General features: G+C 46.0%; 1 protein-coding gene across 4 annotated transcripts in view; it reads right to left on the reverse strand.

Annotated features, from left to right (window-relative positions):
- The window catches only part of CTIF (cap binding complex dependent translation initiation factor), a 146,287-nt gene that overhangs the window by 39,178 nt on the left and 89,762 nt on the right, over positions 1-17,347 (reverse strand). For 3 of the 4 annotated variants that reach the window (XM_074931833.1, XM_074931830.1, XM_074931831.1), the window contains 2 exons: positions 3,382-3,823; positions 1,351-1,680 (listed from right to left, as the gene is read on the reverse strand). In XM_074931833.1, the coding sequence (XP_074787934.1) occupies positions 1,351-1,680; positions 3,382-3,823 (772 nt within the window). The remainder of the gene's footprint in view (positions 1-1,350; positions 1,681-3,381; positions 3,824-17,347) is intronic. The other variant, XM_074931832.1, reaches the window with a different exon arrangement.

Below are 17,347 nucleotides of genomic sequence, written 5' to 3' on the forward strand. Positions count from 1 at the left end.
ATGGAGGTTTTAAAGCCCCCTCCAGCCCCTTGCTGCTAAATCTGGGACTGATGCTGACTGAAATTTGTCTTGTTCTGCTTTATAATCACTTCGGAAGTAAATCAACTGGAAAAAAATCACCCCCTGGTACATGCAATGGGCAGATGTGTGTGTTGCCCAAGGGCTTTCCAGGGGAGAGCAAAGAAGGAGCAGGCACAGGAAAGCATGCTGGGTTTGATATGTGAGAGAAGCAAAACTGGACCAGTGACTCTGCAGAATTATCTTAGGTTATGCTAAACACTGGTCTTCATTATTTTATTTTGCTCCTTATTTCCCTGCTTGCTGTGTTGCCCAAAAGCCAACTCAGCCTGCACAAGGCACAGGCAGCCAGGCACAGCATCCAAGGGAAGAACTCCAACAACAGCAAGAAGGGCAAGAAGATGTGTCAAAAACTGGAGCGATGCTGGGCACCGATCATGGGTGGAGAGCAGAGAAATGAAACAAGAGCTTTGTACGTGGCACAGATGACACGTGTGTGTGAGGGAATGGCCAAATGGAAATACATATTAATCAAGGATGGAAAGTTCATGGTTTTAGCTCTACACGTCCTGTCTCCAGAGAGGCAGAAAGATGAAGGTCCGTGTGACACCCTCTCTAGAAAGCAATCTCACCTTTGATAGTGGCACTACAGTAAAACACGCTCTCCCCAGTAGAACGTGGGCAGCTGAGGACTGTCCTGTTGTTTCATCTTACACCACTGTCATAGACCAGTTATCAGAGCCACTGCTTTTTTCCCCTCCCTGACTCTGGGGTTTGGATGTTTTTGGAGCAGAACAATCAACCAGCATGGCATATACCAATAAACAGATCACCCAGAATATTAGTTAATACAGAAATTATTTCTGTCTGGGTTGCAATCAGAAATGAGGAGCGAGCCCTTCAGTCAGGTGAGGCAATCAACAGCCTGCTCAGGGACCATGATTTAATCTGGTATCTCTGGTGCTGAGATGGGCTTCAGCTGAAAAGAGCAGCAAGGACTGTAAGGCCCTCTGGGTTCACTTCTCTTCATGCCATAGGGATGCTGCCACAAGCAACCCACTCATTTCACAGGTGGGCCCTGGTGTGAGATACCATAATTTCACCTACAGCTCGTGAAATGGGAATGAAGAGCAACTTGACAATGCCTTCAGTGACACGTTATCTACAGTAAGCATTTAAAGATGTGCACAGACAAAACTGCAGGCACACTTCTGTTCTCTCATCAACTGGGTTCAAAAGGAATTGGTAACAGCTCAGCTCCTGTCCAAATACATGGTAAGACCAGGTAAAGTGAAACTGCAGGCATCTAATCAACTAATTTTATCGCATTACCTGCAACATGTTGAGGAGCAAACTCCGGAATTTGGTTCCTTCCACCATGAAAAGGGCCATTTTGTCACAGAGCTTGGCTGCCGTGGAAGCAAAGCTGCGGTCTGTCACTGCTTTCTGGTAGATGGTCTTGACTATCTCCCCCAGCATCTCCTCAGAGTTGGTAGAGTTCTGGGCCTCCTCCATGAAGGTGGTGAGTTTGGAGTCAACATCACTGCTGTTGTTCCTCATACTGTTGAGGATTTCAATTAATTTGTCCATTTTGTTCTTTTCGGGATTAGTGGTTTCCACCGTGACTTCGTCCTGGTCCGTGAAAAGGGAAAGACAAGGCGTCTGTTACACAAGGAAAAAACAGACATATCAGCCCTTGTCCTTCCACAACAGCAAAGGGGGAAGGGGTTGGGGAGACATGTAAACAGACACAGAAAGGTCAAAGCATCTTTTACAAGCACAATGGTCTCATCTCAGCATTGAAAACCACGGGTGAATGAGTCCTGCCCCAGAAATGTTCTCTTTCCCCATTTCCCACAACACTCAATCCCAGAGCCCTCCCCCTCAGCTCAGGGAGAAGATGTGCTTGAGGGTCTTGAGCCAGGATGCCAAGGTCTGACCACCCCTGACTGCCTTCAGCATCTTGGACAGGTTTCTGGAGGTGCCTGCAACACGGTGATAATGGTCATTTCTTTTCCTCTATTTTGAAAGTGCACCGATGTTTACAAAACGCTCAGATAATAATCCTGCAAAAATATCTACTTTTTAATATATACTTAATGTTCTAAATTGAGTTCAGAAATATCACATGATCCCAGCATCACAAAATCTCTTAACTTTTCCATCTCTTGGCTGTTACAATTTTCACTTCACGTCACTACCATAGAATTTATTGCTTCTTTTCAACATTTAATTATGCATTTCCCTCTTTCCCCAGTGTAAGCCATGTATCCCGCTTGCTCTTGTCTGCTCCCTTCTCCTCCTTTAGTTCAGTCTTAAAACATGCTATCCAATACAAACCTGTAGCAATTTTTCAGACAACCCCAATGCCAACCAGCAGTTAGAGTTGTCCAAAACTCCCATCAAGAGGCCAGTTGTGCTGACCCAAGAGCGCGTGCTTATGTGATGTTTTTCTTACAAGACTATAAATTTGCCCGGAGAGAATTAAAATGAATACTCTGAAAGTCTCTGCTATATTCCCATTGCTTTAAAGAACATAAAAATAACTTACAAAATCTCTTCCTCCCCCTCATGCCACATACATAAATAGTAAATGCACATGCATTCAAACGTATACATTTCCAACATGCACTCCCATGGAATTGTATATGTTCGGGTTATTTTTGCTAAGCATTTTGGAAATCTCATTGGAGATACCCCCATGGATGCATTTTCCACTCTGACAAAACAATCTCAAGAGAAAAAAATTTGAGTTTCACATGGGGAAAACGGAGATATCATCTCCGAATTCCTCAGAAATCTCAGGCTGAATATTGTTTCCAAAAAGGATTTCTCCTCCATCACTTGCATGCAATAGTTTTGTTATTGTTGGGTTGATGGAAGGAAGGAGGAAAGATAAGAGCACATCAATTCATTGCTGAGATAAATGGATATCAGCTTTTAAGTAGCTGACTCCAACTGTTCAGCACTCAAAAGTCAAAGCTCTATAATTGTGGAGACAAGCTGCTTTTTTTAAATCTCTCTGCAAGGAGGATGAGCGCTGCAGACTGGGAGGCAGTCAGCTGGGTTCAGCCGCTGGGGAAGAAGCATCGATGCTGCAGCTCATGTGGGCACCAGCACTCCCCAAGGGTCTTTGCATGGGTAGGGGCAGAGTTCCCAGTCCTTCTTGGAGAACTCAAGCTGGTAGCAAACTCAGCCAAGAGAAGCACAAAGACATTTCAAGAGAAATGCTGACACCGGGAGTTTAAGTTGAGAGCATCCATGGAAAGGTCCCTTGAGTCCAACCCACCCTTTGTATGGAGAATGACCAACAGCCAGACTCTTGGAAAAAGGGAAACTCAACATTTCCCTAAGAAATAGTACCTTTTCTTTTAGTCTCCTCCGCAGTCTGTCTTTGGAAGACTGCAGCAAGTTGATCTTAGGTCTTTCCCCAATGCGCTCGTGAATACTGTCTTTCCGCTTGGTCTCTGACTCCTGGATGTACTGCTGAGACTGCTTCTCCACAGCCTCCGGGCCCCGATGTGTCTCCACGGGAATATGCACTGTGCAGACAGAGGTGTCCTCGATTTTCAAATTCTCAGTCTCTTTGGCGTTTCTGTGCGTTTCTTTGTCGTTGGGTGAGTGCTTCTGGTTGTGGTGCCATCTCCGGTTCTGGCTGTAGCCGTGGTGGCCCGTCCTGCCTGAGGAGTGAGGGGCCTGGCCTCCTTGATAGAGTTTCTGGTGGTCCCTGTTGTGTTTGGTGCCACCTTGCTGATGTTCTGTGTGCTGCTGAGACTTGTTCCCACCGGGAAGTCTCTGCTGTCGCCTGGAAAATCAAAGGAAGTCATTAGTTCACCCCTTCCAGCATGGCCCTGTTTGGTCAACACATCTGTCCCACCAAACAGCTCGGCTCTTGGTGGGTGGGGTCTGTGCGTCCCCTGCCACAAAAGGGGAGCCAATTCCTTGGCATCTAACACAGTCTAGTACCAACTCATGCCTCTGAATCTCTTACAGTGATAGGCATATTTCAGCTGAAAGCTTTCATGAACAATTAGGTAACATGACTTTGTTTCCCAGGAAAATCTCTCCCAAGTTTCTATGTTTTCTGTGTTGCTTCCACACTAAACCAGAGAAGACCTCGTTAGTCCTAGCTGAGCAGAGGGAAGTCAGGCAGGCAAGAAAATCAGGAGATACTTTTTTCTGAAGACCTAAGGAGTTCCTGATAAACCCGGCCTACAGCATCGCTTGCTTCTCTTGCCTGCCACCTCTGCTGTACCAATGTGGCACACTGATGCACTGGTTTGCAGTGAACCATTTTATTTCTAAGTGGAAAAAAAAAAAGCTAAGAAGCAAATTACTGAGTAAAAGAGATGTCCACACCAAGTGGTTTCATTTGGCCTTTCTTCATGCCTGTCCATCATTGCTACGCTGTGACAGAACACGTGCATGGATGAAGCAGCTGAGGACCATGCTTGGCGCTGGCAGCACAGGGAGCCAGGATAAATACCTTTGGAGACGAGGCTGTGTGAATACTGCTCCAAATGGATAACACAGAAATTCAACAGCCATAAAGATGAGGAATTGTCTGTAAACGGTTTGCTCGAGAGACTAGGGTGGCTCGGAAGGGTCGAGCAAGCCCCCATGTGCTGGCCATAACCTGTAGCCCAGTTAGCAGGTCCCTGAAAAACCAACAGTGGAACGGAAGAAACGCTTTGTCAGTCTCCAGCATTTCAGATTTCCACACAGGCTGCAGCATGGCTGTACCAAGCAGAGAAGGCAGAGCTGTGGAATGCTATCACCAAGATGGAGATGGTCCTGGCATTGGCTGCCTTTGCCTGGGACAGTGCAGGCATGGGACATCTAAGCATGGTAGCAGCTCCTTGCTGCTTGCTGCTTTTTAAACTCAGGAATGGCTCTGAGAGCACATGAGATGCTTTAATGCTTGGCTCCTTACACAGCTGCTGGGAGCAGTGCTGGAGACTCACATAGGACATCTCCCCAGCATCATCCCCTGAAACAGGGAAACAACTGTGAGCACTGTGGTGACCACACCGGTCTACATCCATACTGGTTTTGTAGTCATTATAATCCCCCTGCTCAGCCTCAACCCTTACCCCAAACCCCTGCCTCCGTTTGGATAAATAGCAGTGTTTATTTTAAACCCGTCGCATAGCAATTAATTTTATTTTCATCATCTGCACCGCTCGGCTAAGGGCGCTTGGATGAAGGAAGCAGCCATTCACAAATACATTTCAATGGTCAGCGGCTAAACAGTCTCCAACCCTGCCTGCCAAAGCCATCTGCCCATCAAATCTGTATTCCTTGGCATCCCCAGGAGTTAAAACCTATTTTCCGAGGCCAACTGGCTCTTAACCATCAAGAGCAAGGGCTCGTGTTTGGCGAACGCAGGACCAAGAGGCTTGTTCGCGGTGGCAGTGGAAGGAATTTGTGTTTAGTCTCAGACCACTGGATCCGCTTTTCCGAGATATTCAATGTCGAGGTGGTTTTTTTTTGTTTTTTTCAGCTGAATGGCAGGGAATAAAAAAAAAAAAAAAAGAAGGACACGGGGGAAGCTTTCCTGTTTGCTGGAGCTTACAAGCATTTTATGAGTACAGATTCTCCACATCAAGTTTTCCTGGCATTTCTTTGTTTCCTCTCAGTAACGCAATCACATAAACCACTTTGTAAAGAGCAATGCTTATTAAAAGGGGAATGTCAAAATAAAAGTTAGTTAAAATCCCTATCTAGTACTAAGCCCTCACATGCTTAAGCATACAAGAGTTTTGTTGATACAATTCAGGTTTGCTTTCTGTGGTTTTGCTCTTCTCTCAGACGTCTGAGTTTAACCGTTTGGGTGCAATTTCAGCCTTGGGTTATAAGCCAGAAAGGCTGCTACTTAAATACTAAACTGTATTTGTTGCAAATATTGCACAGAAATGATAAAAGCTGCATACAGTGACAGCTTTTTAGTTTAAGCAGGGGTAAGGCAAAATGCCTGGAAATGAGCTGGGAACCAACCTCTGCTGTAAATTCCTGCAAGAAATGCATGCAGGGACGTTTTTTTTCCTAAACATATAACGATACTATGAACCAAATCGCTTCTGTTTAAGGGCCGTGAAATTAAAAGAAAAGGTTTAAGATTTAAAAAAACCACTTAAGGCAATGGGAAATGTGCAAGATTTTTCGGTTTGGGTCATTTGCAATAGGACAGGGAAAGGACAGGGCAGCTCCATCCCTGTACAGAACAGCTAAAAGGCAATATCCCATGGCATGGGGCAGAGCAAACACAAACCAAAGCTTTGCAGTCACTGACCACAGGATGGAAAACACCAGAGTTAAACAAGTTAGGGAAAAAAATTTGCAAGAAATAAAAGGCAAAGGAAGAATGGCAAACAAGAAGCAATGTCCGTGACTTGGCAGCAGGCAGGGGTCTAGAGGATCATCCAGCATTTCAGGCAGAGACTCGTCGTGTGCTTTTATCTTCCCAACACCCCAGCAAAGAAGAAAAGCCAAGAATAGGACTCTGCAGCCAAAGCAGGGAGAATGGGGCCCAGATCTTAAACTTTTTTGACTGCACAGCATTGCAAGGCCTGCAAGGTTGGCATGACCCATGCTTGATCTCAGGTGTGACGAAGGTGCTGGGACATAGAGAGCCCCAGGAAGGGGCAGAATGGGGGCCAGGGCACCCCGCCACATACACCTGCTGTGGGTTGAGTGGATGGAAACAACCTCGTGCTTGCTCAAGGGCAGGAGTGTAGGTGCCAAGATGGTGGCTTGGGGTGACCTGCCAAGCTTAGAGAACCAGACCATGTAGGAGCAGAAAGGCTCTTCCTAACTCCGGCTTTTAGGTTTGTGATGCCAAAGGGAGGAACAGTTGAAACTTGAATCACACAGCAACATCCCCCAGAAAAGGAAGAATTCACCCCAGAAAAATGCTGCAGCTACTGGGAAATCTTCCTCCTGTCCCTCTCTGCTCATCCTTTGCTGTAAGGACACAGCACCTTGCGGGGGACCCTATTTCAGCTACAAGGAAAAGTATCTAAACAGCACCACAGTCTCTTATCTTTGGACTCTGTTTAACGTTAAATAGCTATTTTCACTTCAAAGGCCAAATTCTGATTCAGCTCAAAACTCCCCAACCTCAGTGGGACCGGGGATTTGGCCATCAGTCAACATGGAAACTAAAGAGACATTGAGAGTCACAAAGAAACTGCAGAAGTACTAAAACCCAAGGGGAGACAGTCAGGGTTGCCAAGCTGGAAATTGGATAGTATCTCTTCTGCTATCATTTCTCCACTGATTTTTTTATTTAATTAACTAAATGAGATACCTTTCAACAGAATTTAGATCTGACAAATGTCTGCTCTGTTGGAGGAGCCTACGCAAACAAATCTAAGGCTTCAGCTGTCTCAGTGATTACCAGCCTACGTGCTCAAAAATACAGGATTCCTGTAAGTTTTTACTACATCGTTTGCTCCCAAGGAAAGGGGCTGGAAGGCACAAGGCTGGGGAAAATAACTCCAGACACGTGGACAGCTGTGGTCTAAAACACAGTTGCTCCATCCCGTCAGCCCTGCTCTTTTCCCCCCTCTGAGTGAGACAAGTCCTCTGAAAGCCCCGACCATTTGTCTGGCACACAGAGAGCCGGAGGACAACACGGGGTTACATTCTGTTGGTGGTTGCACAGAGATCTGGTTAGGCAATTCTTGCAAATACTGAGAGGTAAGGAGCTACATCTCCAACGGCACTTGAGACATTTACCCCACGGCGCAGAGCACCGCATACGGCTGAACTGATGGGGATCCTGACCACGGGCTCAGGGACTGGGTGCTCTGGACATCTTGGCTTGTGTCTTTGAAGAACCTGCCTGGACATGACGCTTGCTCTCAATCCCAGGCAGCTCTCCCACACAACAAACCCTCCGGGGCACGTGAAGCTCCTCTCAGGGCAGGGATGCTGGTTTTGTCCTGCTTCTGGGCACAGCCTGATACCTGGTGGGCATGGCCAGGGCCACCCAGCAGTTAACTAACATGGACTTGCAGACATTAAGCCAAGAGGCTGAGAATGAAGAGCAGTGCCGTGGCCAAGGTCAAACCTTCTGCATCCCTTTCATCCTTCTGGTGCTCGAATGAAAACACTCCTCACTGCATTTTGCAAGGCAGGAAGTTTCCCTCCACTTTTTCTTCTGCCCAGTCAGGATCTCATCTCTGTGCCAGGATCAGGCCCAGGAACACGACAGTCTTGGGACTATGTCATCATCAGCTTTGCTATTAACATGCCTGCAATTAATTAGCAATTTGCCATTATATGGGCAATTCTGCTGCAGAAATGGACCTCAGACCTCACTTATCCATGACACCCCTCAAAGCTGGAAGAGCAGAGCAACCCCAGGGCACACAGTAACTGTACCTGTGAATGGAGGACTGGTGGGGTTAGCTCTATAGGATGAAGGGCCACTTCTGCCCACCTTCTTTTTGAAAATCCCACAGTAGTTTTTTGTTGAGGGAGGGAAATGAAAAAAACATCTTAGAGTCACCACTGAAAGAGTTAAATTCACAGAGATCGATAGCAATTGGGTTCTTCCTGGCTGTACCAGCTAGCTGCCCAGGATACTCTGCCTGAAAAGGGAAAGGGGAGGAAGAAGACAAGTCCTCTGAAACATCCCCTGAACAAACTAATTGCTCGAGGCCCAGCCTTTCTGAACTAAGCATATTCCAGCTAGACTAGCTGCTTCACCTTGCGTGATGCAGTTCCACAAAGAACCGGACTGGCACCCCCGAGCAGGCACTGCTGGAGGTGTTTGGGCATGGCAGTTCTGCTACAGTCAAAAATGCCCATCATCACTGGCTTTGGGCACCTAAGAGACATCATGGTCCAAACTGGAGGGTCCAAAGGATCCCAGTTAGGAGCTGGTCGAGTTTTATAGCATCTAAAACTGGTCCTGGAGGTCGGGGGAATATTGCTATTAATATAACAAGGAGAAAGGTCTGAATTTCTATTCTAGAGGCCTGACTTTCCCTAGAAGTATTCTTCACCAAGCCTACCTCCATCAAAGGCACTCTGATGTTTTACGTGCATGTATAGTGTATAACTCAGCGTTGCTTTGGTACAGCCGTTTTCTATCCTTGCTATGACTGAGAATGGGAAACACTCGAAGAAGCTTGATGGTTCCACACAATTTAATCAAAAACCTCAAAACCCCACAGAAAGTAACAACCAACAGCTCAAAGGATGAAGAACACAGGACTTCTGTGTGTTTTCCTTTTGGCTTTCTCTCTCAAAAACGGTTTCACTTGGCTCTAGTTTAATTTTTGTTTGCATTTTTCTCAGATGAGAAGGGAACAAGATGTCATGTTCACTGCTGAAAACAAAAATGAAATTATTCACACTTCTTTTATGCCTTTCTGTCACTATCCCGACCACTAGACTCAGCCCATGCGTCGGGATGGACTCAGAATTTTGGAAGTGTAGAAAATATACCTGTCAAAATGGTGGTGATCAGGATCTAAAATAATCTCTGAACAGCTGAGATGTAATAAGTACTTTAGGTCTTACGTGTACACATCCTTGAAACATACAATGAACTCCAGAAGACAACCACGGCCAACAAAACCAACACTGAGGGTAGAGACATTTTTGATGAGGGTCACAGAACCTGGCTGCTGGGAAAAGCATTATGAAACCTTGACGAGCTGCCTACCTGGGCACAACTCCTCATCACCACCTTGGTCTTGGGGTATAGACACCGCTGACAACCCTTCCGTGGGTCTGGACATCCCATCTGTCTTTGATTGCTAGATTATTTTGTTTGGCCTTTACAACTAGTTTCTAGTTGTAAACAACTACTATAAACCAACAGAGTAGCATTGATTTTTAGGGTAAGTGTGGTGAGGCCGTGGCAGAGGTTTCCCAGAGAGGTGGTGGATGCCCCATCCCTGGAAACATTCCAGGCCAGGTTGGACGGGGCTCTGAGCGACCTGATCTAGTGAAGATGTCCCTGCCTGCATGGCAGGGGTTGGACTAGATGGCCTTTAGAGCTCCCTTCCAGCCCAAACGGGTCTATGATTCTATGACCGCAGGACTTCACAGAGAGACACCCAAGGTGCTCAAGCCGTAACACACCCAAAAAGTGGGTGTAGGATTGAACAAAGCACATCTCATCATGGGATGCATTATCTTCTGCTATGGGATAATGACTGATTTCGCCTTCCCAAACACAGAAATGGACTTGACTTCTTCCTGTGCCTTACTGCAGCATCTCCTCACACCATCGGTGTCCACCACTTCTCCCACCACAGGGATGGACACCCCATTCACAGCACCACCAGATGAGCACCCTGTGCTGCAGGAGCAGAGACAGTCTTGCTGGGCTGAAAGGACACAGCACAAAGTCCCTCGGAGCAGGCTCAGCAAAGCATTGAAGAGCAAACCTGTCTGGTGTTGAAGTCCAATGAAAGTCCTCACATTCTGCAATGCTCGGCTGCACAGGCTGCCTGAGTCAGCTATTTTCTTCTAAGCTTCATGGAAATGAATCTTCAGGAGGAATTTAAGTAGCTGTTTTGCAACACCAGCTTGGGAAAGACATCCCAAGTACAGATGGCATGCGAGATAGCTCCAAAACAGCTCTTCAAATGCTTTGCTGGATCTTCCACAAATCATTAGGGATGTCCAGATGGAGGCCCTTGTTGCACAGAGCGGGCAACCAGCTAGGAGAACACCCCCCGGACTTCAAGGCTGACTGCCCAGACTGGTGTGGAAATCGCTGCAGTGATTTCATGTAGAAATTGCTTGTAAATAGTTCTTTTCACAAACTACCTTTAATGGAATTATGTTTTTGGATTCTTAGCGTACTGTAAACTTGATTGCAAAAATGACATGAAAACCATAGGAAAATACAGTGAGAAGGAAATTAATCCAGTTCAGTTGAAAGAGTTTAAATCTGAAAGACACAACCACAGGACACAAAGTTTCCCCAAAATCTGCTGAGCACAAACACACATGAAGCCTGGGCCACTGGTAAGAATGTGACTTGAATGAATATAGATTAATCTTTTACTACTTTGCAATAAAAGAGCTTATATCTCAGACTCCAGGCTGCCTCCTTTAAAAATACACCAAGGCTGATCAGTTATCCCGAGATCTGATAATCCTCCAAGAGATATAAACTTTAAACCCGTGCCAAGATGCACAGACACAGCCCACCACCATCCCTCCATGGTTGTGTCCCTCAAGACACATCCTAAATAGTACGTACCAGCCCCCACCTGCTGCCTTTTTGTTCAGCTGTCTTCCTTTAGACCTCTGTGACTCTTTGACCTGCAGCAAGGAGACATCCTAGGTTTTTTCCATATCCTATTTATACCAGTGCTTTCTAGTGAAGAAATAAATGTCTTTCCTGTAGAAGCTAAGACAAGATTTGACAGTAACCCCTAACAGCTGTCCAGACATATGAGATGACCCAAAGTCAATGGCAAGCAATTACTTCCGACAGAGGGATCTGGTAAAACACCAACCCAAGGAGCAAAGATGCTTTGGACTTACGTGTGCCAGAAGCTTTATCAAACATATTATTTTAAAACAATGCAGCATGCTGTAGTATTTAGTGTAGAACTTTGGGAGCTACAATTGATCTGGACATGGACTTATTGCAACCAACTGACAATCCTAAGCAGTTTCCCAAATGTTTACCTAAGTCTGTCCCATTGTCAAAAGAGTTGTCTCCTTTTGACCCCACTCCTGCCTCCTCTCTCATGCTACCCTTAAGGCTCGCATGGATGTGCTGAGCCGTGCCAGTGTCTGATCCACTCTGAAAATTTATTTTCTCTTGGATGAGCTTCCCTTCATCAGTTTGGAAGGGAACAGGGCTGCTCAGGGGGAGGCACAGACCTGGGTCACCTTTTGCAGCTCCAGTGCCAAGTAACTGTTGGCCCTCGCTGCTTGGTGACCAGCACCCCCAGCTTTAGTCAGGAAATAGGGCGATCCATAGCATCTGCACAACACTGGGAATGGATGGAGCAATGTTAGTTTAAATGAAAGAAACAAGCCTGTTGTCCACTCGTGCCCCCGAGGCTGTCACGCTAAATAAAGACATTATCATAGAAAGACCAGATACTCAGCGCCTTCATGCCTGTCAGTGACCCCGGCACCTTACGAATCAATCTAGGGACTCTCTTTCCCACAGATGGTCCCTTAGAGACAGACTGCTGTGGCTTTAGTAGGAATAAATGGAAACAAAACAGTTAACAAATATCCAAAAATAGAGCGTAGTTAACTTTTTTTTTTTTAATATGGAGATGAAAAATCCCTGGGTGATTTACGTGCCAGCAGAGATATTAGCTGCATATAATAGAGGCAATATTTTTAATACTAATATTTTGGGCTGAGACAAGAGCGGGAATGGAAAGTATTTCCAGTGCCTTGACTTCTTTATTTTGCAAACATCAGTTGCTAACTGGGGTCAGACAGAAATATTGTTTCTGCAACAAGAGCCCAAACAACTTGAGCTGGCAACTTCTTCAACACACTAACTGTGCCAGGAGGCCCTGCAGAGCTTCAGCACATTGCTCCCTCCCAGGTCTGTGGGGCCAACGTCCCCAGCTTGGGTTTGCAGGAAGAAGGAGCAGGTAGTTGAATGCTCTCCTGCAGAGAGTGTGGCTATTTGCTGTGGCCAAAAACTGGAAGTGACCACCCAAACCATGCAGCCACACCGCTGAAGTGCTGCAGGGCTTCTTCAAACGGGCCAGATCTCATGGAAAGACCCTGTGTGACACAAGGTGATACCATGAAACGCTTTTTTACTCATTGAAAGCATCAATCTTTGTTTGCCCTTACCTCTCAGTTCAGTTGCCAGATAACTTTGGAGAACAATCTGGCAGCAGAAAACCCTCAGTGCTCGTTCCAAGTGATTACCAGGAATGGCACATTTACGTTCAAGGATTGAAAGCAGGAGAAAGAAACAAGTTATTTCCTTTTATATTCACTCCAACAACCAGCTGCTGACAACACCTCCACGAACTTGTGCTGGAAAACAACGTGTAGATGGATAAACCTATTTCCAGTACTGAGGAGCCATGCCGGAAACACTCCACCAAAGAGAAAGCCATTTCAATAACAGATCGGTTTCCTAGTGCAGAGGAACCTGCCGCTATATTTCCTTCCCTCAATTCTGCCTGGCTGAAATAGCATCACGTAGACGGTTGTGTTTTGCACTACATAGCACTAAAAGAGCAGCCTTGAAGGACAGTCTCATGGGTGACAGGGTTCGCACATACGAAGGTCTGGTGGCCACGGGTTCACTGCAAGGTCTGCAGTGGGGGAAGATCTAGCCACAGCCCCTTCCCTCGTTTCTGACTCAGTTTCTTCACAGGGAAAGGGGGGATGCTGAGAGCAGCCCTCTGCCAAAAAGCAGTTTGAGGTTGATGGAGAACAAACCACCACAGTGTTGCTTCATCTCTGTTTTTTTTCCCTGGGGACAGCTCTTGCACTGCTGCCCTGACTCTTCCTACAGCCGATCGACCCAACAGCACCCTACGCTTGCCCACATGATGAGGACTTTCCTGCTTGGCTGGTTAAAAATAAGTAAATCACACCATTAGCTACCAAAGCAACACTCATCACCCAAGATGACCAAGGTGTCCTGGGTGGAGGGCCACAAAAATAATCAGAGGGTTGGAACACCTCTCCTATGAGGACAGGCTGAGAGACTCAGGGGTGTTCAGCCCAGAGAAGAGAAGGCTCTGGGGAGACATCAGAGCAGCCTCCCAGGACTTAAAGGGGGCTTAGATGAAAGGGGGACAGACTTTTTAGTAGGGCCTCTAGCCATAGGACAAGGCGTAATGGTTTTAAACTAAAAAAGAGGAGATTCAGACCAGATGGAAGGAAGAAATTGTTTGCGATGAGCGTGGTGAGGCACTGGCACGGGTTGCCCAGAGAGGTGGTGGATGCCCCATCCCTGGAAACATTCCAGGCCAGGTTGGACGGGGCTCTGAGCAACCTGATCTAGTGGAGATGTCCCTGCCCATGGCAGGGGTTGGACTAGATGGCCTTTAGAGGTCCCTTCCAGCCCAAACCAGTCTGTGATTCTATGATCCCAGAGCTGGCACTGCTGAATGCTTCTCTTAAAGGTCTTGCTTTCAAAATGGCAAAACTGGTATTAAATACTGTCTCCTACTTTGCTGGACACAACCGAAGAGCTAAGGTAGCGTTCAACAAACAGGCAGTTAGCCTGCAGGCACAGCCACAAGAGCACTTTAACCCTCATGATGAAGAGAAGGATGGTTCAAAATAAGCAAAAGGAGGTATTTCTTCACATAATGCACAGTTAAACTGTGGAGCTCTGCTACATGAGATGTGAGTACCAGGAGTTCACAAGCGTTCAAAGAGCACATTGCCAAAGTCATGAAAGGAAAATCAATCAGGAGCTACTGGATGGAAAGGTGAGCAAATGTGGTCCTGCAGATCCTCAAAGTGTAAATCCCTGGAGAATAACAGAATCATTTCGGTTGGAAAAGAACCTTAAGATCGAGTCTGACCATTAAGACGAGGAGAGCACTACTGGGAAGCAGCATTTCCTGCATACCCTGTTCGTGTCACGCTCATCCTGCTGTCCACTACTGGACACCAAGCCAGGTGGTCCGGTGTGACCCCTCACAGCGCTCCTCCTGCTCTTACTGACCTCCCACCCAGCTCCAGCACACCACTACCACATCTAATTGCAAATGAAAAGCTCCTGCCCTGCTGCTAATGCAGGATGGCATGGCAACCGTAAGATAAGGCAAGTTATCTCCCAGCTGGGTTGAGGGGTTGCGGGTAAGGCACTCTGCACGTCCAGCTAGTGGCATGCACAGGCAATTACTGCCGCCCAGCTCACGTGCCGTAATTCATTAAGCCGCAATAACGCAATCACCCAGCTGAGTCCTTTTAGGAACAAACCGCCGAGACAATATTGTCCCCTGGGGACCTGCAGTTCAGAGAATTAATTTAGTGTAATAACTCCCAGCGATGTTGCAGACAATCAAACAGAAAGAAATGATGATCTGTCTTTACACTGCCTGTAACCAACCCCTTGGCTGGTGCCCGCCAGCTCTGCTTGGGCTGGCAGGACAAGTGCCGACTGTTTACTTGGGACTTTCATGAACAGGAACAATTAATCACAGAATCACAGAATCATTCAGGTTGGAAAAGACCCTTGGGATCATCGAGTCCTCGGGAACGTCCTTGAGGAATCTCATCATGAAGCACCAGCACTCCAATGAGTTCTTCACCTTGTTCACTGGAATGTTCAGCTTCAGCCAGTGCAGCTTTCTTAGTCATATGGTTTAGTTTTAGGTAATCCTGTGAGGAGCAGGGAGTTGGACCTGATGATCCTTATGGGATCCCTCCAGCTTGAGATACTCCAATTCCTTTCTGAGATGAATCTTTAGCGCAGTTGATCCTGAAAACGTGGCCTGCCCTTCACCACTGGTTCAAAGTTTCTAAATCTTAAGCAGGACAGCAACTATTACTTTAACAGCACCTCTGCTTAGGTGCTTTCAGCTGCATAGAAGGATTTTTTGCATCATTATACTCTAAACACTATGATTTGGCTAGATGCTAGTCTTGCTACCCATCATTGCAGGCAAGTACACCACCAGAGTCTTACTTTTGTCCTTAAAAGAAAAAAAAAAAAAAGTTGCTCCTGAGTTTTCTCAGAAGAGTTCTCCCACAAATGGCAGCTATTCACAGCCACCATCATGCTGGCTCCAGTCCTCAGTGCGGACAGCCGTGACATCCCCAGTGGGTTTCGTATGTTCCCTCTCCACCCCTGAAGAGAGTTTCCGTGGCAGCTCCAGTAACCCCTGTCAGCTCCCAGGGGAGCACGTAGAAGACATGAACATAAGGAAGAAGAGGATGAAAACCTGATTTCCAGATGCTGCTTCAGGGGTTCAGACCCACGTGCCATTAAACCTTATTAATTTGACTTGGAAATGCTACTGAGGAGGAAAAGGGTGTTTCAATCTTTTCAATTCCTTCCCTTTCTCTTTATTTTGTTTCAACACCATTTGCTGAGTTCAGTAAAGGCACTGCAAATCATTTAGCTCGATGCTACTTTTCAGCAAATACCCATTCCATCTGAAACACTTCATTTTGTTCCAGCTAGGAACAGTACTTCGTCACTAAAATAATGTCTTGATATTGTTGGTTTCTTTAATAAACATCCTCTCCTCTCACTGCAAAGCCTTCAGTAAATGGCCCTGGAAGAACAAAAGACATTTCTATATTGTTTTAAGTTCTCTTCCTTTCTGAAAATCTCAATTAAAACGGTGAAAAAGCAAACGTGTTGCTACTATACTCTGTAATTATGAACTCATTTCTATTCACTTGCCCAGCAGGAGAGGTTTGTCCCCGTGACCTTTGAGAATGGGTTTCTAAGGCTTTTCTAAAATTTCACAGCCTTAAAAACGACACGTTCATGTCAGCCATAAAACACGTTCACCTTCGCCTTCACCCAAAATAAATTGCAATCTTAAAATCCAGGGTGAGGGCCATTCCTGTGACTATTTTTATTTGTGAAAGGAGCCCTAGTGCTGGCCACGAATAGGTTGGCATGGGAGCCGTTCTGGAAATAGTGCAACTCTTCAAGACAGCGTGAAAATTGCATGAATACGGGCTGTCAGCTTATTGTAATGAGTCTTCAAATAAATACCTTCCATGGCACGCTCCTGAGTGATGGTCTGGCTTTTCTTAGCGATTTTTCCAGCACAAAAACTACCTGGCCCAAAGAGGATGCATGCGAGCGTGATCCCAACCTCTTGCATTGCCAGTGTGATGCTTGTGGGAACAAGCATGGGGCTTTGGTAAAGTCCCATTGAGAAAACATTTTGTGAGAAAAAATGCTGGGACAACTTGGATATATATGTATGTATCTTGGTTACATGTGTGTGTGTATATATAGCTTTAAGCTGAGAGTGAAAGATGAAGGTAAACAAGAGGGAAAATACTTTTTTTTATAAGAGATGAAACAATGGACAGGAAGATGATGCCTGAGAACTCAGATGAATGCATAATAGCAGATTTTCACATAAAATAAAGTAATATTGTCCTTTAAACACAAACTAGAAAATAGCTTTAAAATTCACACATACAAATACAAGCCACACTGCTTTAGAGTCCATTTTGATCTTCCCATTTCATGTGCCCACGACACACCTAGGCATATATATTTCTTTTCTCTTAACATTTAGGATGAAATCCAAGGCAGCACATACAGCCACAACACAGCTCAGGCAGAGCTGAGGACTTGACAGCTCATCAACCAATTCCGAAAACCCCACCCAACCCCAAGGTTCACATTTTGTCTGAAATGTAAGTC

This window comes from Athene noctua, chromosome Z (genome assembly GCF_965140245.1).
Source record: "Athene noctua chromosome Z, bAthNoc1.hap1.1, whole genome shotgun sequence".
In the NCBI taxonomy this organism is placed as follows: Eukaryota; Metazoa; Chordata; class Aves; order Strigiformes; family Strigidae; genus Athene; species Athene noctua.